Source organism: Molothrus ater, chromosome 21, assembly GCF_012460135.2.
Source record: "Molothrus ater isolate BHLD 08-10-18 breed brown headed cowbird chromosome 21, BPBGC_Mater_1.1, whole genome shotgun sequence".
Classification (NCBI taxonomy): Eukaryota; Metazoa; Chordata; class Aves; order Passeriformes; family Icteridae; genus Molothrus; species Molothrus ater.
The window spans coordinates 6986673-7005256 of NC_050498.2; the positions used below are offsets into that span (position 1 = coordinate 6986673).

At 62.2% G+C, this 18584-nt stretch overlaps 3 protein-coding genes across 3 annotated transcripts; all 3 read right to left on the reverse strand.

The window, feature by feature from the left end:
- Positions 1-115: 115 nt before the first annotated feature.
- PIGS (phosphatidylinositol glycan anchor biosynthesis class S) lies at positions 116-4569 on the reverse strand. The gene is given in 13 exon segments (XM_036395073.1): positions 116-722; positions 806-1016; positions 1349-1449; positions 1560-1618; positions 1621-1704; positions 1866-1980; positions 2073-2215; positions 2599-2797; positions 3299-3390; positions 3526-3615; positions 4064-4175; positions 4249-4388; positions 4489-4569. Coding segments are annotated over 13 exon segments (1662 nt in total). The 5' UTR covers positions 4529-4569; the 3' UTR covers positions 116-446.
- A 431-nt stretch (positions 4570-5000) lies between these two features.
- On the reverse strand, positions 5001-8983 carry ALDOC (aldolase, fructose-bisphosphate C). Its single transcript, XM_036395077.2, has 9 exons — positions 8851-8983; positions 7800-7922; positions 7501-7712; positions 7355-7409; positions 7105-7265; positions 6527-6610; positions 6253-6443; positions 5990-6188; positions 5001-5491 (listed from the first exon to the last, which is right to left on the reverse strand). The coding sequence occupies exons 2-9, from the start codon at positions 7909-7911 to the stop codon at positions 5396-5398; spliced, it is 1110 nt and encodes a 369-aa protein (XP_036250970.1). The 5' UTR covers positions 7912-7922; positions 8851-8983; the 3' UTR covers positions 5001-5395.
- A 1869-nt stretch (positions 8984-10852) lies between these two features.
- On the reverse strand, positions 10853-17388 carry SPAG5 (sperm associated antigen 5). Its single transcript, XM_036395251.2, has 21 exons — positions 17062-17388; positions 16789-16981; positions 16152-16244; positions 15908-16042; positions 15498-15617; positions 15167-15259; positions 14885-15019; positions 14666-14759; positions 14489-14582; positions 14316-14397; positions 13743-13876; positions 13284-13449; positions 12941-13133; positions 12757-12828; positions 12499-12622; positions 12116-12227; positions 11834-11914; positions 11606-11749; positions 11382-11456; positions 11112-11192; positions 10853-11030 (listed from the first exon to the last, which is right to left on the reverse strand). The coding sequence occupies exons 1-21, from the start codon at positions 17376-17378 to the stop codon at positions 10923-10925; spliced, it is 2646 nt and encodes an 881-aa protein (XP_036251144.1). The 5' UTR covers positions 17379-17388; the 3' UTR covers positions 10853-10922.
- Between the last annotated feature and the right edge of the window lie 1196 nt (positions 17389-18584).

Sequence of the window (18584 nt, forward strand, 5' to 3'; positions counted from 1 at the left end):
TATCCATAAGACAGAAGCCAGACCCATAAAGCAATGGAATGGGGACAGGAAGCGGGACCAGGGGAAGGCAGGGCAATAGGTACCCCCCAGAAGGCTAAAGGAGGTTCACACAGCCCCACATCAGCACCCCCCAAAGAACAGGGGGTTCTTTATTTACACAGCAGCTTCTTCTGAATACAGCACCAGGCTGGGGGTGCACAAAGGCAGCACCCTCCCTCCCCTCTCAGCCTCTGTGGGCGCTGCAGCACCTCTGTGGAGGGCTCAGCACCCAAATTGAGACCCCTTCCCACTTCCCAAAACAGCCTCTCTTGCCAATCCTGCATCCTGGCCCTGGCACACCCAAGCCAAGCAGCCAGGCCTGGACCCTGGGGTGCCTTTCTGGGCCATGAGTCTGTGACAACACCACCCCACGGGGTGGGGACAGCCCCAAGGCAGGGCACCATCGTTCAGTCCATCTTGGTGGGCTCCTTCTTACGCAGCCTGGTCTCCCGGACAATCTTGGCCAGGGACAGGAGAATTGGGACAGCCATGGGCAGGAAGAGCGGGATGTAGATGGCAAATTTCTGGTCGTCAGGGAAGTAGAGGAGATGGAGGAGAGATGGGTCAAAGAAGGCCCTCTCTGAGCAGGTGACAGCCTCCTTGCTGGCCTGGAAAGCTGCGAGCAGGTGGCCCAGGGACAGCTCGGTCACAGCGCTCTGCACAGAGGCCACTGCCCGGTACACCTGTGTGGGAACAACACCAAGGGTCAGTCCCTGGCCAGGGAGGGCAACAGGGACACTCAGCCCCCTCTGCTCCCCAGCCCTACCTCAGAGGCAACATCATCCTTGATGACAATGTTGCCAATCTTGTCCAGGAGCTGGGCCAGCGAGGTCAGCGTGGTGGACACGGTGGCGATGTTCTCCACGGTGTGGGCCCACAGCAGGTGGTCCAGCTCCCAGTCAGTCAGCCCCTCATTCCCTGGGCTTTCCAGCAGGAACTCAGGGGGCACCTCTTCCCGAGACAGCCCAAAGAGTAACCTGGGAGTAGAAGGGATGGTCTCAGCCCACATCAGAAGGGCTTCATTCCCATGCTGAGCTCCCTGCTCTTCTTCCCTGCTGTGTTTAGTCCCAATCCTGCCTCACTGTCTCCTGGATGTGTGGCATAAGCCAAGCCTCCTATCTGAGGAAATGGGAGATGTGCCAGCATCCCTGGCCATAGAGCACTAATGGCCAGTAGCCAGCACCTTGAAGGCCACAAAGAGCCACCCTCAGAGCCCACAGAGGGAGGAGTGAACAAGCTGTTTGGGTACAGCCTGTTCTGACCCCACTGATCTCCACAGAGGCCTGGGGAGGGAAGAGCACATCCTCACCGGAGCTGGGCCAGGAAAACCTCCATCACTCGTGCCATGTCCACATCCACATGCAGAGGGAGGGAGGTTTGAGGGGAAGCAGGGGCTTCCACATTGTAAACCTGTGGGAATGCATGCTAATGAGACATAGCCAGGGCCTCAGGGCCAGCAGCTGGGAACGGGGAGCCACCACCTTGTCCCAGCACTGCCAGCACCCCTGTGGTTCCCATACCATGATGCCACCCCAGCGAGGGCTGTGGAAGGCGTTGGTGCTCACTGGGGCTCCATCTTGTCCTGGATGTACAGAGGGGAGTGGGAGCGCTCTGGCACATAGAGCAGGAAGTTCAGCACAGGGTAGAGTGAGGCAGCACTGGAGCCTGCAGTGGGACAGAGTCACAGAACTCTTGTGGCTGGCAGGGACAGCAAGAGCAGCCCACAGCCCAGCTCCTCCTTCACAGCTACTCAAGCAGCTCTCACATGGGCTGGGGGAAAAGGAGCCATGAGACAGATCCCAGTGAGCCAAGAGCACAGTGCTCACCCAGCCGGGCCTCCACGGGGTTGATGACGTGTGGGAGGCTGTGAGCACTCAGGAGGAAGCTGGAGGACTCCTTGTCATAGCGTGGTGTCACTCCTAGGACAGCGTAGTACAGGATCTGCAGGCACACAAGGGACATGGTGCTGGCAGAGAAGTGCACCCCAGGGAGGTCAGGGCTGGGCTTTCCTCACCATCCCCCCCAGCCCTCACCTGTGAATCCACAGAAAAGTTGGCCACCAAGCTCAGTTTGTCCAGGACGGGCTTCACAAAGCGGTTCACAGCCCCCTCAATGTCCCAGTCCACAGAGTGGGACTTGGGGTCAGGGTTCAGCAGGCTGAAGGTGATCTCATATCCTGCAAGGACCCGCAGCCTGTGAGCCACCGAGGCTGTGACAGAGCTCCCAAGAGCAGCAGGGCCTGTCCCCTCCTCCCTGGGCCACCCCAGTGTGGGGTGACACCAACAGAGCAATCACAGCTCAGCCTTGGCCCAGAACTGCTACAAGCAAAGGGGTCTGTTAGCCCAGAAGCCATCCAGGGATGCCACAAGTAGAGCAGGAATGGCATCTTCCCCAGGAGCAGAGGGTTTCCTGAGGCCTAGGAACACCTTCCCCAGGAGCAGAGGGTTTCCTGAGGCCTAGGAACACCTTCCCCAGGAGCAGAGGGTTTCCTGAGGCCTGAGAACACCTTCCCCAGGAGCAGAGGGTTTCCCAGCCCAGGGAGCAGGGATGGATCCATACCCAGGCTGGATTTCAGGTTGCGCCGTGCGTCGGGGCCCAGCTGCCCGTCGGGCACGCGGTCCGAGAGGGCGGCGGCGATGGAGGTGGCCGTGAAGGACATCAGCTGTGTCACCTCCCTCAGCCGGGCCTGCAGGGCAGCCAGGCCACCCCCAGCCCTCACCAGGGCGCTGCGGTGCTTCCCAACGTAGACACTGATGCCCTGGGGATGCGAGCAGAGCCCTGAGAGCAGCACGGTGCCACCTGTGACATGTGCCACCTCCCAGGGGTGAAGTATGCAAAGGCTGGCACCACAAGGTGTCACAGATATCTTTTATGAAAAATCCTTTCCTTAGGATTTTTCCTCCTGAGAAGCCGAGAGGCCTCGGGAACAGAATGTAACCAACGGTTATCTGCTGCTGTGGAATGCAACAGGTGCATCTGTGATTGGTCCATGTTGGTTGTTTCTACTTAGTGGCCAGTCACAGTCAGCTAGCTCGGACAGAGAGTCCAAGCCACGAGCCTTTGTTATCATTCTTTCTTATTCTATTCTTAGCTAGTCTTCTGAGGAAATCCTTTCTTCTATTCTTTTAGCATAGTTTTAATGTCATATATATCATAAAATAATAAATCAAGCCTTCTGAAACATGGAGTCAGATCCTCGTCTGTTCCCTCAACCTGAGACCCCTGTGAACACAGTCACACACAGGGTGCTGCTCCCTACCTGAGGCAGGAGAGAGGAGGTTTCAGGGACCACGTACATGGTCAGAGAGCCCAAGGTGGTGTCCTGCAGCGGGTACAGAGCAGCGTCAGCCTCTGGGGAAGATGGAAGCACTGGCAGGGTTGGGAATTTCACTCCAATCCCTGTCTCGCTCTGACACAAAGCAAAGTGTTTTCTCTGCTGTGCCAGCCTCAGGAAAAGGAGCTCCCCAGCAATTCCTGCTCCAGTACCTTGTGCAGTCGCTGCAGCCAGTGCTGCCTCCTCCTGAGCTGTGGTGCTGCGATAGCGCATCTCATAGCGGGACGTGACGCTGGTTCTCACTGTGGGGCAGAAAACCTGAGTGAACCTGCTGATCCCAGGCCCCCCACAGGAGCCTGGTGCTCATAGGGACAAAGGACAACCCCAGGGGGACACACAGCACGAGGTCCTTTGCGTGCCAGTGGGACGAGCCATTATGGGATGTAGCACTACACTGCTCGTGAGACAGCCCCACACCAGCCAGACACATCCCACCCTCCGAGGGCTCCATCAGCCCCATCCCCAGGATGGGGGCTGGTTCCTTCCCTGCAGCATCCTGGGACCTCATTGTCCCACCCCTGCTCCTGCACTGCCGGCTCAGGGCAGGGTGATGCTGGTGAATGGGGCTCGGGGTCCCGGGAGCTCCGGGCTGCCGGGGAGTGAAGCCACGGGCAGGCTAGGACCCCCACGAAAGGACGAGACCATCCGTGAGGAGCAGACGGAACAGGGACAGACAAGGGAGTCTCTCACGGTTCACGGAAATCTCCATCTCCTGCACGTCCCTGAAGGGCAGCGGCCTCGGCAGGTCCCCGGGCACCGATCCCGGGGCGAAGACCACGGCCATGGGCACCACCAGCTGAACCTGCACAGGGCCAGCGTCAGCCCGGGCTCCCGAGCCTCTAGAGCCGCCGCCCCCAGGCCCGCCCGGCGCTCACCGGCTGCTGGCTGAGCCCATCGATGTCCGCGTAGGGCAGGGCAGCCCGGTAGGTTTCGGTCGTTTTCCACCACAGCGGCAGTCCCAGCACCACGGCGATGGTCGCGAAGGACAAGGCGGCGCGACGGCCCCGCGCCCGCTCTGCAGGGACAGCGCTCAGCACCAGCCCGGCTCCTCGGGGAGCGGGGTCGGGGAGCCGGGAGACAGCGAACAAGCATCGAGCATCCGCGGCCGCCAGTACCTGCCTCATCCGCCGCCATCGCCGCCGCCACCGCCACCATCTTCACTTCCTGGCCCAGCCGGGGGCCTGGCCTGTGCCAGCCCAGCCAATCAGAGCTCAGAATACCTAAAGCTCCCAATGGGCGCGGCGTGCGCCGCGCGGCGGCACAGACGGGCGGGGAGCGGAACCAATCAGAGCACGTATCGGCCGTGAGGCGGTGAGCTTTGCCCTCTACGAGTGCCGCGGAGGGACATGTGGCGTGGCCTCCGCTGGGCACCGGAGCAGCGCCGAGTACCGGGACCGGGCGGGGGACACGGAGAGAGGGGACAGGAGCTCCTCACCCGCCCCATCGCCTTTAGGCGGAGCCCACTCACCCCGCGCCAAGCTCACAGAGCCTCACGACGTGTGTGAACGGGCTGAGACCCAGCACAGCTCATTGCGTAAGTGAGAACAACACTCTGCCGGTGATGCCCGGAGCGGGAGGGACAAGAGCTCCCGGGTGCCCCAGCGGCGAGGAAGGAGGCGGCACAGCGCTGTCTCTACCATTTATTCGTTGTTAGGCTATTTGGTACACGGGGTGCACACGGCGAACACAACACAGGCGCCCCAAGGGCGGCAGCGACCAGGACTGCAAAGCTACGGCAGGGCAGGGGCACCCCCAGGCCTCCCCTCCTGCCCCCCACGCGGCCTGCCCTCCTCCACTCACGGCCCGGCCGGAGCCCCCGGCCAAAGGGGCACCCGGGTGGCTCCCCCCAGAGCCCGGCTGAGCCGGACCCCCCATTCCATCTGCGGACATCCCGCGGGGCGCTCTCCCCTTCCCCTCCCCGCGTGGCGGCTCCCCTGGGTGGCTGGGGTGGAAGCGGGGTGTGAGCGGTGGCGGGGAGGGGCCGGGGCGGGGGCCGGGGCCGGTGGGGTGCCCGGCCGGGACTCAGTAGGCGTGGTTGGCCACGTAGAGGGACTGCCCGGCGGCCCCCGAGTTGTCCCCGCTGCCCTCGTACTTGCCCAGTGCTGCCAGCCCGTTCACCTGCAGAGGAAGGAAAGGTCAGTGGTCACGCTTGGGGTGTCACTCGAGGTCCCCAAGTCACTGGAGACACAGCCTTCAGGGTCCCCTAGCTCATGGGGACACCTGGGGAGCAAAGCCCAGGATGTGGCCATAGGCACCCATCATTCCCCTATGGGAACACAGCTCTCACTGTTCCCCATAGAGACAGAACTGTGTCCCTTCCATGGGGACCATGGTTCAGGGTCCCCCAGCTCATGGGGACACCTGGGGAGCAGAGCCTGGGGATGTGGCCCATGGCACCCCTCATTCCCCTCTGGGAACACAGCTCTCAGTGTCCCCTCACAGAGACAGAACCGTGTCCGTTCCGTGGGGTTCTTGGCATCCTACGGGGCACAGCCCTTGGTGTTTCATCTCAGCCTGTGTGACATAATCCTCAGCCACCCCTCCTCCCATGGGCACACAGTGTCCCCACCTCCCCAGCCCTTGGCACTGCCCTCGCAAGAGGGCCACCCCCATCACCTCTGCACGCTTGACAAACTCCTCGGTGGCAGCTTCAGCGTTGTCCTTCTGCCCACGCCAGGCGCTGAGCGCCGACGCCTGCAGCGCCCGCCCGTAGGAGAAGGTGAGGGCCCATGGCCGCACCAGCGGGCACGTGTTGATGGCATTGAGGTTGATGGAAGCCTCCTCCTCACTCTGACCCCCAGACAGAAGGTGACACCTGCAGAGAGCAGGGTTAAGGCACGGGAGGGGACACAGGGGATCGCTCTCCTGGTCTCTGCCACATGCCAGGGCTGGTACCTGGCACAGCTGGGGGCACGGTGCGGCGCAGGGCAGTGACAGTGGCCATGGCGATCTCCTCGGGGCTGTACTTGGTGGGGCAGGAGTGCCCAGGGGTCACCATGTTGGGCTTCAGCAGGGTCCCCTCCAGGTAGATGTGGTGGTCACTCAGTGCCTTGTAGACAGCTGCCAGCACCTGGGGAGGACAGGCAGCGTGCAGTCTCCCTGGCATGGCACGGCACAGCACAGTGCCCGCCCTGCTGCCACCCCACCACTCACCTTCTCCGTCACGTACTGGCACCGCTTGAGATCGTGGTCACCATCAGGCAGGATCTCCGGCTCCACGATGGGCACGATGCCGTTCTGCAAACAGCACAACAGCAGATGCCATCACAGTGATGTCCCTGGGCACCCTTCAGCCCCATGGCTACGTGGGACAATGCTCAGACCTGCAGAGCAATTCTCAGCCTCGAGGCTCAAGGCCCCCCCTTGGCGGTGATGCCCAGCCCCATGGAGGGACAGCCAAGCTGGGAGGGTCAGTTCTGGGCCCTATGGGGTAATGTCCAGGTTTGTGAGGTGCACGTAGCAACACCTGGCCCCATGGATTGACACCTGACCCTCTGGGTGATGCCCGTGCCACGGGGCAATGCCCCATGTCCACCCACGTGAGGTGTTACCCAACAGGGGTTATGTGCAGCCACTGGGGATGATCCCCAGGGATCATCAGCACTGCACAGGCGCATTGCTGAGCCTCACAGATGCGTGCCCACCCCCGTGGGGCAATACCTGCCCACACAAGTCAATACCATCCTGCCCATCACTGCCCACCCTGTGGGGGGATGGCAGCAGGCATGTACCTGCTGGCAGATGCTGGCATAGCGGGCCAGGACGTTGGCGTTCTCCATGATGGCAAGAGCAGAGGGAGTGTGCTCGCTGATCTTCAGCACGCAGCGCCACTTGGCAAAGTCTGCCCCGTCCTTCTTGTACTGGGCACAGCGCTCCCACAGCCCATCCAGACCTGGGGGGGCAGCACGTCAGCCCCACAGCCACAAACCCTCCAGCCCCAAACCCCCTGGCTCCACACCCCACAGCCCCTGCAACACTTACCCTGCGTGGTGGTCTCGCCGTCGGTCCCAGCCAGAGGCACAACACCCTTGTCCACCTGTGGAATGAGAGGAAGGTAGTGCTGAGCCTCACCAGCACCCCACAAACAGCCTCAGCACCCCACAAACCCACCAGGACACCCCCCACACCTTGATGCCCACAACGATGCCCTTGTCCTTGATCATCTGGACGAAGGGAGTGCCATCATCAGCCTTCTGGTACATGGTCTCGTGGAAGAAGATGACGCCCCCGATGCATTTCTTCACCCGGCTGTCGGCGCTGAAGAGGATCTGGCGGTACAGCCGGCGGTTCTCCTCCGTGTTTTCCACCCCAATCTGGTTGAGGCGCTTGGCCATGCTCCCTGCAGGCACCCAGCACCCTCGTCAGCCTCCATCCGGCAAGAGGAAAAGGGGTGGCGGGACAGATTTCCCCCCCCCCCCAAACTGACCTACGGACTCATCGGCTGCCAGGATGCCCTTCCCCGGGGCCACGATACGCTGCGCGATGTCCGACAGCTCCTTCTTCTGCTCGGCCGTCAGCGCGGGGTGTTGGTGCGTCATGGTGGCGGTGGCTGCGAGCGGACGGGGACTGAGTCACGCACCAGCGCGGCGACACCCCGAAACCACACACAGCCCCTTCCCCGGGGAGCCGGGACCCGCACGGGGCTGCCAGCCCGACCCCACCGGCCAGGGCACGTTGTATAAGCCTCGTGGCAGGGATCGTGGAGGATGCCGGGCAGCTCCCAGCCATTTTGCTGCCTGCCAGCCCGCCCCCAGCCCAGCCATCTTGAGGGAGCGCAGCTCCGCGGGGACCCACGCAGGACACGAGGGGACCGGGATGGGGGTACCCTGGGGATGGGAATACCCCGCGAGGAACGGAAACAGCCGGGGATGGGGGTGCCGGGGGGGCGGAAATACTCCGGGAAAAGAGGAAAGAGAAACCCCAGGGAGGCTCTACCTGAATCTGGAGTTACCCGGACTTTGGGGTACTCCGGAGACGGAGATACTCACTCCATCGTCGGGAATAACCCGCGGGGAGGTTACGCGGGCGATGACGATAACACGGGGATAGGGATACCGGGGGGACGGAAATAGCCCGGGAATGGGGGACGGAGCCGCCCCAGGGCGGCACAGCCCGGGGATGGAGGTACCCAAAGTTTGGGGTACTCCAAGGATGGGGATTCCCCAGGGTTGGCGCCGTCGCGGGGCCGGTGATGCCCCCAGGAGCCGGGGCGCCCATCTCCCGGCCGGCACCGTAGGAACTCGAGCTCCGCCAGCGCAGGACGAGTATCCTGGGTCTCCCCAAACCCTAAATACCCCCATGCCCGGGGGTCTCTCTGCCCTGGAGCCCCCCAGCGCGGACCGACCCCCGGGATGCCGCACGGAAACACCCGGGAGGCTCGGCGGGGCTGCCGCCTCCCGCCGGCGGGATCCCCCGGCTGTTCCCGCAGCAGCTCCTCCCGGCCCCTCGGCTCTCCCCGACCCGCGGCTCCCCCGTACCGTGTCGAGCGGCGGCGACGAGTACGGACTGCGGGCTGCGCGCTCTGGCCCCGCGGTAAATGTGGCTGCGGTGCCGCAGAGCTACGTGACCGGCGGGGCGGCACCGGGCAGGACCGGCCCCATGCCCCGCCCCGGCCCGCCCCCGCCACCGCCCGCTCCCCCCGCCGGCTACGGCCCCCCCCCCTCACCGGGGTCGTGCCCCCCCGCCGGCGACAACCCCCACGCTCCTGGTGACAATCCCAGGCTGGGGACCCCACTGTATCACCCCCTTGCAACGCCTTGCCTGGTGATGGGGACCCGTCTGTGCCCCCCCTGCCACCGCACAGGGACACAGCTGAGTCACCCCTTGTCATGGGAAGGCCCCCTCATGCCACGCAGGCACTCCACTGTGCCATCTCCAGCTGCCAGAGACCCCTCTGTCCCACCACCCCTGCTTGGTTATGGGCAGGGACCTCTGCCACCCCCCTGCTGCTGATGGGGACCCTGCAGTGCCCCCCTATTGCTACTGCCAACTAAGGACAGCGACCCCTCCATGCCAGCCCCAGGCTGTGCCCCCTATTTCACTATTATCTAAAAACAGACTTTCCCTTCATCACCCCTGGGCCCGGGACCCCCTTGTGCCACCCCCTGGCTGGGGTCACTGTTACTGTGCAGGATACCCCATCTAGGCCACCTCTGTGCCCAGGAATCAGCAGCACTGAGCCTCAGACCCTCCAGGACAGGGTGGGGACACTCACAGGAGACCAACCCCCCTAAAAAACCACCCGCAGCCAGCACAGGGACAATACCAGTGTCCCCACTCGGCCCACAGGGACAGCTGCCAGGGCCCCGCTGTGCTGAATCCCGCCGTAAAAGGAGGCTCAGGCACCCTGCGTGGCCCTAATCCAGGGAAGGGAGCACATCTCCCTGCATCCCACACCCAGGGCCCCCCATTGCCCCCCATTACAGCACCTCGGGAGGCTGTACCCGACCCCGCGGGGTCACAGGGCAGGGAGGAAGGCAGGGCAAGGGAGCAGAGGTCACTGGTTCCCCACGAGCCACCCACGCACCCAGGACATGCAGGCACAGCCCCAAACATTTCCCGGTAGATAAATCGGTGCCAGCGCCCCACGTGTCACGGCACCCGCCCCACACGGAGCGGCAGGGCTGTGGCAGAGGGCAGAGGAAGGTGATTTCCATCCCCCTTGGGCAGGAGAAAGAGGCCATTAAAAACCAGAGCACTTGTTGGAGTGCTGCTATTTTGGGCCATCGCAGGGGAGGGACGGGTGCTGCGTGGTCCCCGTGGTGGTGGGGAGCATCCTTGGGGTCAGGAACACCGGGAGGGGTATCCCGCAGGATCTGCCCCCGCAGGGAAGAAGGGAGGTGAGTTTGGAGCTGTGCTGGGAGCTGGGGAGCCCCTGAGGGAGCCCCCCCTTCCATGCAGCAGCAGCAACCAAGGGGGGTTGGGAGCAGGAGCTGGCAGAGCTCCCAGCACTAGCTGAGCCATGGGATGCTGCGTGCTGGAGCCAGGCTGGGAGGGGGAAACATCCTCGTGCAACAGGCGTGTGCCCACAGCCCCGTGATGAGGGTGCAGGATCCAACCTCTGGAACCATCCTTGTGATAACGAGAGGAATCCAACCTCTGGAACAAGTCCCATGCAACAGGCTCGTGCCCGCAGCCCCAGGATGGGGTGCAGGGTCCAGACAAGCCCCTGCAGAGCAGGGCAGGGAGGGAATCTAGGGCAGGAGGAGGAGCAGGGAGCAGGGGAGGGAAGCTGGCTCAGCCCGGGCACTCTGGCTGCTGCCGGGGCCGCAGGGTGGGAGCCTGGGGAACGCGGTCCCTTATTGAGAGCAAACACTGGCAGAGAGGGAGGACGTGTCCCCCGCCAAGAAGGAGAGGCCCTGGGGTGGCAGGGAGCTGTGCCCACAGCCCCGTGACAGAACAGGAGCAACCGGCACAGGCTGGACAAGTTGTCCCCACCCACAGCACCAGGAGCTTCCTGAATGCACACAGCAGGCACGGTAAAAGCCAACACAACTTTATTCAATAAATAATTACAACATTAACAACAGGAAAGGTTTCAGGCTACAGGCTATAGTGGTTCAGCAGCTTCCTTGCTGGCTGGCTTCAGGCCCAGGTAGCGCAGCAGGCTCTGGAGCTCCTGGCAACCCAGAGCCACGTCAGGGAGAGCCGACAGGACCTGGGGACAGCAGCAGCAATAGTGTTTGGGTTGGTGTTGTTGCAGTCACAGCAAGGGTGAGAAATAAACTGTAAATCTCACCTCTTTTATCTTCTCCTGCCTCTCCTCGTGAGTTCTCAGCACTTTCTGGGTATGATGGAACTTCATCTCCAGCCCTCGGACCTGTGGTGGTGGGAGATGCCCATCAGGACTCTGCACCAAACTTGGGCAGGGACCAGCCCAAAAGGGAGAGGGGACCCCTGCCCAGGTCAGGAGGGTTGGAACTAGGTGACCTTTATGGTCCCTTCCAACCCAAACCATTCTGATCCTAGAATGAATGGAGCCAGGACAGCCCCTTGAGGCTCCCCATACCTGCTCCAGGTACTTGTCAGTGAGCCGTATGTTCTCATCCTCCTTTTCCACGAGCAGCAGCCGCAGTTTATCCACCTGCAAAAGGAGCAAGCCCTGCTGAAGATCCCTGTGGGGGAAAGCTCTGAAGTGGGGGACAGGGTAGGAGGAGCAAGGTTTGCAGAGGTCTCCTTGTCCACGGTGGGGTGACATGAGGAGCCCTCAGCCCTGCAGCTCCCCAGCCTCACCTCCCGCCGCAGCATGACCCGCTCCTGGACATAGGCAGTGTCCACCTGGTGCTCCTTGCCCCTCATCTCCTCCCACAGCACCTTGGCCTCTGTTTCTGCACGCTGGAGCAAGCGCTTCAGCTCGGAGACTTCTGCCTTCAGCCTCTACAGGGGAAAAAGAGATGCTGGGAGGGGTCCTGTGCCCAGCATCCCCCCAGGGTACTGCCCACCCATGCCCCCATCACACACCATGACTTCCCCACTCTTGTCGATGAGTTGCAACATCTTCTCTTCCTGCTGTTTCACCACATCTTGCAGCTCCTTCTCATTCTGACAGGGAGGAAGAAGCGGGGTCAGGCAGTGTCCAGCCCTGGCCACCCCCAGCACCCAGAGTGGGTTTTCTCATGTTTGAGGAGGTCAGACAAGCCAGGAGCACCCATGGGGCATCACCAGATTTCTCCATGTCCTAGATCAGCGCCCGTCCCAGTTCGGCTCTGCCCTGGGGTGAGCACTGGCCCACTTCTGGCTTACCTCAAGCTTGGTCCTCAGTGCCTTGTTCAGCTTGGCAATGGTGGCAGCCTGGGCATCCACCTTCTCCTGGCTCTCAGCTGTCACTGTCTCCAGGCGGAGATGCAGGTCAGAGCTGGGAGAGGACAGTGGTGGTGAGAGGGTGGGGACCGCAGCCAAGCACAGCACCAGGTACCAAACCCCTCCTGGGCATGCCCCTGGGCCCATGGTGAGAGAAGACACCTGGTCCAGCCCAGCCAGCTGGAAAAAGCCCATCAAGCCATGACAGAGGTCTAGTCCAGGGCTAGGGCAAGAGGCAGACCCAGGCATGCTGCCTGCAGGAAAGGCCATGCCCAGGACAGCGATGCCCCTGCTCAACCCTTGACACGAGCCCATGCTAAACTCACATCTCTGTCTGCAGTGCCCTGAACTCGCTCTGCTCCAGTTCCTGGATGCGGGAGCTCAGCATGGCAAGGTTGGAGACCACAGCTCTCAGCTCCTTCACGCTCTCCAGCAGAGTGTCCTCAGGATCTGCAGGCAGGAAAGAGCCTCATGAGCAACACAGAGGGAACATCAGCCCCAGGGCACACAAAGGAAGGCGTGCCTCTGCACAGCAGCCCTGCAGCTTCAGAGCAGGGTCCCAGACAGGGTGACAGCCCCAATACCTATTGCCTTTGACACAGATGCAACTTTGTCCTTGGCAACTGTACTCCCACTTCTGCTGGTTTCATTGGCATCTGTGAGAGGAGAGAACAGCGGCTGTGCCCAGCCCTACGCATCCCCCAGCACGGGAGGGAGCAATCCCCATCCTGGGACTCCCCAAAACCCAGAGAAGGGGTGCCAGCTCACCTTTCCCTGCCACAGCTTTCAGGACGCTGCCCACGAAGGAGCTGCCGGCGCGGTGTGGGGTGTGGCACGCCGGGGTGTGGAAGGCCGGGGTGCGGAAGGCCGGGGTCCAGGCACGGCGTGGGGTCTGCCAGCCTGGGGTCCGGGGACCTGGGGTCCAGACTTTGCTTCTCGATGGAGCATCATCATCATCATCCTTCAGAGGGAAAGGAGAGTACAGCACCAGAGTGCAGCTTGTGACTATCCCAGCAAGCACATGGTCTCGAAGCCATGCCATGGAGAGCCACGAATGTGTGACCTCCCCTGGGCCATCCTGTCATGCTTGTCCCCAGCACAGGGCTCCTACCTGCTCTTCCAGAGCAGCTTTGAGGCAGTCAGCGAGCTCCTGCAACCTCATCTTGCTCTCCATAATGTCCGTGGAGCACCAAGAAACTTTGTTCCTCTTTGTCTGCAAGCTGAGGAGCTCGGCCTTGGTGCTGTCCAGCTCCTTGCTGAGGGCAGCCTGCTCTTCCCTGTGGGATGGCACCAGCCTCAGCAGGAGCAGCATTTCCCTTCCTCGATGTGGGATGGGGACATGCCTGCCTCTCACCATGAACCAGCAATGGTGCAAATCCCACAGACTTAGGCAGTTTCCCTCAAGATGGGATCTGCTGACCTTCCCCACAGCCTCTCCCACCCACCTGGACCACCACACTTAACTGGAGCAGCAGTGACCATGGTCAAAATGTCCCCTCTGACACCCCAGGAAGGGCTTGATTTCCCAGAAATAGAGGGGTTTGAGTGGAGCTGGTGAGTGGGGCAGTACCGCAGGCGTTGGTGGGACTCCATCAGCTCCTTGTGCTGCAGGACGCGCTCCTGCAGCGTGGCCAGCGTGGAGTTCAGCCTGGCCTCCACCTCCAGCAGCTGCGTGCGGCACATTTGGTTCTCCTGATCCAGGAACTGTAAGAGGGTGGGGGGGACACAGCCGTGAGCAGCCAAGCAGAGACCAGAGGGGGCTCATTGAGACCCCCAGCACAGACCCTCCCATGCCTCAGGGTGCTGTTTCTAATCAGGGGCAGCTTTATCCCAGCAGCCTAAACCCTACAAACCAGTTTACTGGGGACATAGGAAAGACTGAGGGACAGCTCCATGCCTGCAGGGGAAATTTATCTCCAAGAAAATTATCTCCAAGAGCTGCCCAGCCCCCTCCCTGGGAATCCCTGCCGGGCAGGATGAAAAGCTGCGCTACGTGCGGGATGTCAACCGCCCTGACGAGCTCATCCCCCTCCGTAGGAGGGCTAATCCTGCTCCTGGCCATCTGCCAGCCTTCCTGGAGAGGAGAGGCCGTGATGGGGGCCGGCAGCGCGTGATGGCGCAGGCAAGGTCAGGCAGCTCCTACCTCCCGGCACTCGGTGGCCTCCCCCAGCTCCTGGCACAGCTCCTGGCACTCCTGCTTCAGGGAGTTCCTCTCCTGAGCCAGCCTGAGGGGATAGGATGGGATGGGATCAGGGGGTGCTGTGTTTTGGGGGCCAGAGGTGGGATGGGGCTCAAGACATCAGGGCTCAAACCCACTGGGCCATCTCCTCCCACTGCTTCTCGTTCTCCTGCTGCAGCGCATCCCGCTCCTGCTCCATGCTGGCCAGATTTATCATCACAGAGCTCAGGTCTGCAAGGGACAGAGCTGTCAGCCAGGAGGGACAGGGGCAGTGGGGATGGGACAGCTCCAGCCCCAACGTCTCCCACCCCTACCTTTGCCCAGGCGTGAGTTGGCCACTGTCAGCTGCTCCAGCTGAGCCTCTGTGTCCTGCAGGGTCACCAAGGTCTTCTCCAGCTGGCAGGATGCCTGTGGAGACACAGTGCTCACTCTGGGGTGCTCCCCTCCCCATGGGGTGTTCTCACTCCAAGGGGTGCCCCAAATCACCCCGTGCCTCAGACACCTCACAGCACTGAGAGGAGGCACCCCTGTACCTCCTCCTTGGCTTGAAGAGCTTCCTCTGCTTGTTCCCGTGTGGCAGCCAGCTCCTCCAGGCAGCTCTGCAGCTTGCCAGGCACACACTCCAACAGGGCATGGGACTGGGACACCAGGGCCCTCATCTGCTCCCGCTGGGAAGGGAGACAGCACCAGGCAGAGCTCAGTGTGGCACTGCTGTGGCACTGTCCTGCTGTGTGACCAGGGACAGGTCATGGCACCCAGGGCACAGAGCACTGGCAGGGCAGCGAGGGGCTGAGCCCCCACTGGACACCCCTCACCTCCTCATCCAGGGCTCTCCTTTCCTTCTTCAGATTTTCAAAGGTGACATCTAAGAATTCTCGGAAAGACTGCGCCTCGGCAGACAGGGATGCCTGTAGGGTAGGAGGAATGAGTCAGCACTACCGTGGTAGAAAAGCCACATTTAATGGCCATGAAGGAAGGCAAGTACCAGCCCTGAGGCCAAATCTGCAGCAGCTTCCCAGCAGCAGCACCAGAAAACCTCTGGTGCCCCCAAGCCCATCACAGAGCATCACCCAAGCTCAGGATGTGGCAATGCACTTCCAGCCCTGATCCAGCGTGGGGTCCTGGGGATGGCACCACACTCAGTACCTGCAGGTTGATGGCTTGGGCCAGCAGCATGCTCAGCTCTTGCTGGGAGGCCAGGCTCTGGTCACGGGCACTGATCTGGGCACTGGCATGGGCACAGAAAGCCTCCAGGAAGAGATATCCCTGCAGAGGAGAGGATGCTGCTCCAGCCATGCTGTCACACAAGGGCAAACTCCCAGGAGCCATCCCTGCACCAGCCTAGGACTCCTGCTCCCAGGGGGGCACAGCCCATGCCAAAAATACATCCAGAGGGCTCCATCACACAGCACTTCTTGCCTTCCACATTGGGATTTTCTTCCTCTGGGATGCCAGGGAGATTCTCATCCCCAGAAATGGGTAGAGATGCAGGATGCCTCACCAAAGGCATGAGGACAGCTAAGACTGCCTCCATCCCACAACAGCTGCCCCCTCACCTGATCCTTGGCTCGTAGGGCTTCATCCACTCGCTGCCTGATGGCATCCCGCTCTTCCAGGCAGCTCTGCACCTTACTAGGAGCACTCTCGAGCATAGCCTGGTACTGGGACACAACGGTCCTCTCCTGCTCCCGCTGTGGGAGGTGACAGCACCATGATGCACCAGATACAGCTGCTGTGAGTGCCAACAGGTCTCCCAGAACCCAGGGGAAAGGGGAAGCAGAGGGATGTGTGGAAGCTCACCTCCTCCACCAGGGCTCCCTGCTCATCCTGCAAGCTCCGAAAAGCGGCATCCGCGAGGCCCTGGAACAGGAGGCTCTGGCTGCTCCAGGTGCTCTGGAGAAGGGACAAGGACACTGGTCTTATGGCAGCTGGCACAGGCAGCGCCGGGGGGGATACGTGTGCCCTGCGTGGCTGAGATCTGGCACACTCATGGCCAGTGACAGCCACCAGACGCCCAGCTCCAGCTGCAGATCCCACTCCACTCCCCGCTGCCACTGCACAGCCTCTGCTTTCCTCCACAGCTCGAGGCAGGGCTGCCAGTAGATCTCCTCCTCCCAAGGGCTTCCACCAGAGCAGAGGGCACTTCACACCAGTCCCTGCTCCACCCTGGGGCCAGCAAGAGCTGGCCAGCCATGACACCTCCCCTCCTCCTGCCACGTGCACCAGGGATGTTTCCCCCACGAGGGTTCGAGTCCAGCAGACTCAGCAGGTTGATCCGGGCGTGATAATGCAGCACCGGGCGCGTGATGCAGCAGCTGCGCTTTACTTCCACTCCACCAACCCAGACAGGGTCACTGCTTGCCAGTGGCTCAAGGATACTGTCACAGCACCAAGGCTGCAGGGGACAGGGTGGCATCACCTCAGAGAGGACTCTTACCCCTTCGGGGTGGGTGGTGTCCGTCTGTGTGAACGCGTCCCTCTGTCTGGCCGGCCCCATGCCAGGCCGTGGCCGCTGGCTCTCCTGCCAGTCACGCAGCTGCAGCGAGAGGGCCTCGATGATGATGAGGGTGCTCTCCAGCCTCCCCTCAAGCTCTGCCCGTGGCAGGGTCTTCAGCTGCTCCCGGGGACAGCTGGGGACAAAGAGAGGGGCTTAGGGCAAGGACAGCACCCACAGGTGCCACAGCCAGGGGGGGCATGTCCTCATACTTACTGCCAGAGCAGGGAGTCTGTTTCCGCAGCACTGTCCTTGGCACAGGGGAGGCTTCCCCTGGATGTGTTCATGCTCCTCTCCCACATGTCCCGAGGGGTCATGAAGGTGCCAGTGGCCATGGAGAGCACCGGGGTCATGCTGGTGCCCATAGCCACAGAGGGCACTGGGGTCATACTGGTTCCAATGGCTGTGGTGGGCACTGGCGTTGTGCTGGTGCCAGCGACCACAGTGGGCACAGGGGTCATGCTGGTGCCAGCGACCACAGTGGGCACAGGGGTCATGCTGGTGCCAGCCACCACAGTGGGCACAGGAGTCATGCTGGTCCCAGCCACCACAGTGGGCACAGGGGTCATGCTGGTGCTAGCGACCACAGTGGACACAGGGGTTAGGCTGGTGCCAGCGACTGCAGTGGGCACAGGGGTCGTGCCAATACCAGCAACCACAGTGGACACAGGGGTCGTGCTGGTGCCAGTGATCACAGTTGGCACGGGGGTCGTGCCAATACCAGCAACCACAGTGGACACAGGGGTCGTGCTGGTGCCAGTGATCACAGTTGGCACGGGGGTTGTGCCAATGCCAGCAACCACAGTGGACACAGGAGTTATGCTGGTGCCAGTGACCATGGTGGGCACAGGGGTCGTGCTGGTGCCAGTGATCACAGTTGGCACGGGGGTTGTGCTGGTGCTGGCGACTGCGGTGGGCACAGGGGTGACACTGCTGCTGGCATCCTGCTGTAGCTTGCGGAGGGGCAGGCTGTGCCGCAGGGATTCCACCAGGAACGAGGTGTTGAGGGTCTTCTCCAGCCACACCAGTGGTAACATCCAGGACACAGCACCCAGGGTTGATTCAGGCGAGGTGACAGGGGTGACAGTGGCTTCTGACCCAGCAGGCTCCAACCCACTTGCCTCGATGGGAGAGAGGCCAGGTGGGCTCTCTTCTGGGGGGACAGGGGTGGGGAACTCAGCTCCCTCAGGGGTGCCTTGGCAATGCAGATGATCAGCACTCCCATTTGCAGTTGGGGCCTCAGAGGCCACAGAGCTGCAGGAAAAGTCTGGAGGTGCTGCTCGCCACCTGCGGAAGGGAGTGTTCTGCGGAGTGGAGCTGGTGCCAGGGGGCCCTGGGGTGCAGGAGGCTGTGCTGGCATTGCCAGGGGACCCAGAGCTGCATGGGGGTAGAGCAGAGCTGCCTGGAGAGTTTGGGTTGCAAGACACTGAGCTAATAACGTTGGGGAGCCCTGGGGTGGTGCTGCCAGGGGATTCCAGAGTGCAGGGCCCCAGGACAAGGCTGCACATGGTGCTGCCAGGGGACTCCAAGATGCTGGCCACTGGGATGGAGCTGCACGGGGAGACTGGCACAGTGTTGCCAGGGCACTCTGGGGTGCTGGATCCTAGGATGGAGCTGCACAGGGGAACTGGAATTGTGCTGCTGGAGCGCTCTGGGGTGCTGGGCACTGGGATGGAACTGCACAGGGAGACTGGCACAGTGCTGCTGGAGGGCTCTGGGGTGCCAGGCACCGGGATGGA

What these genes read in the sequence shown, in the direction of transcription:
- ALDOC (XM_036395077.2), bottom strand. Translation starts at nt 7,911, where the DNA reads ATGACGCACCAACACCCCGCGCTGACGGCCGAGCAGAAGAAGGAGCTG. An exon ending in GGCAGCCGATGAGTCCGTAG is followed by an intron (nt 7,713 to 7,799) that starts GTCAGTTTGGGG and finishes GGGTGCCTGCAG; the next exon opens with GGAGCATGGCCAAGCGCCTC. An exon ending in GCCAGTACGTGACGGAGAAG is followed by an intron (nt 6,444 to 6,526) that starts GTGAGTGGTGGG and finishes TGTCCTCCCCAG; the next exon opens with GTGCTGGCAGCTGTCTACAA.
- SPAG5 (XM_036395251.2), bottom strand. Translation starts at nt 17,378, where the DNA reads ATGACTCCTGTGCCCACTGTGGTGGCTGGCACCAGCATGACCCCTGTG. An exon ending in ACACCACCCACCCCGAAGGG is followed by an intron (nt 16,245 to 16,788) that starts GTAAGAGTCCTC and finishes TCCCTTCTCCAG; the next exon opens with AGCACCTGGAGCAGCCAGAG. An exon ending in CAGTGGGAGGAGATGGCCCA is followed by an intron (nt 14,398 to 14,488) that starts GTGGGTTTGAGC and finishes CTATCCCCTCAG; the next exon opens with GCTGGCTCAGGAGAGGAACT.